Source organism: Diaphorina citri, unplaced genomic scaffold (assembly GCF_000475195.1).
Source record: "Diaphorina citri unplaced genomic scaffold, Diaci psyllid genome assembly version 1.1 scaffold31609, whole genome shotgun sequence".
In the NCBI taxonomy this organism is placed as follows: domain Eukaryota; kingdom Metazoa; phylum Arthropoda; class Insecta; order Hemiptera; family Psyllidae; genus Diaphorina; species Diaphorina citri.
In genome coordinates this window covers 1-659 of record NW_007408945.1, presented here as the reverse complement: position 1 = coordinate 659, position 659 = coordinate 1, and the positions used below count along the sequence as shown (strand labels likewise).

General features: G+C 33.8%; 1 protein-coding gene across 1 annotated transcript; it reads left to right on the top strand.

The window, feature by feature from the left end:
• Nucleotides 1–6: 6 nt before the first annotated feature.
• Nucleotides 7–655, top strand: LOC103523652 (probable cytochrome P450 6a21; the record flags this gene model as incomplete). Its single annotated transcript, XM_008488680.2, has 2 exons — nucleotides 7–485; nucleotides 644–655. Coding segments are annotated over exons 1-2 (472 nt in total), but the record flags the coding sequence as incomplete, so codon positions are not given.
• Between the last annotated feature and the right edge of the window lie 4 nt (nucleotides 656–659).

Below are 659 nucleotides of genomic sequence, written 5' to 3'. Positions count from 1 at the left end.
TCTTACTGGAGACGAATGGCGGAAAATGAGAAACAAAATGTCACCAACCTTTACCTCGGGAAAAATTAAGGAAATGTTTCCCCTTATGGAATCCTGTGGTCGAAATTTAGTGTCGATTCTCACCAAGTATATTAATAACAAAAATGAAAGCATCCATGTTAAAGAATATCTAGAACGATACATGACAGATGTAATCGGCTCTACAGTGTTTGGTATGGAAATAAATGCACTTGAAAACCCAGATTGTGAGTTTCGTAAAGTCTCAAAGGAAATGTTGAACCCAAAACTGCGATTCCGAATAGGCATGACTTTAGTTCTGTTAATGCCCAATATTAGAAAATTCCTGAGCGGTTTGATGATGGATAGAAAGAATGTACAATTTTTTCTAGACCTGGTCCATCAGAATTTGAGCTATAGAGAACAAAATAATATCAAAAGGAATGATTTCATCAACATCATGATGGAGCTGAGGAAAAACGATCCAGGTAATTATCGAATAAAAACAATAGGAAATCGCACAAGGTTATGAAAGAGACCACAAAGGTGTGGAGGATAGATAAGTAAATAGGTATACTCTCAGTATAAATTACCATGAAAATAAATTAAAGATATATTATTTAACATTTTATTGTTTCTTTTTCAGATATCACTGAAGAACT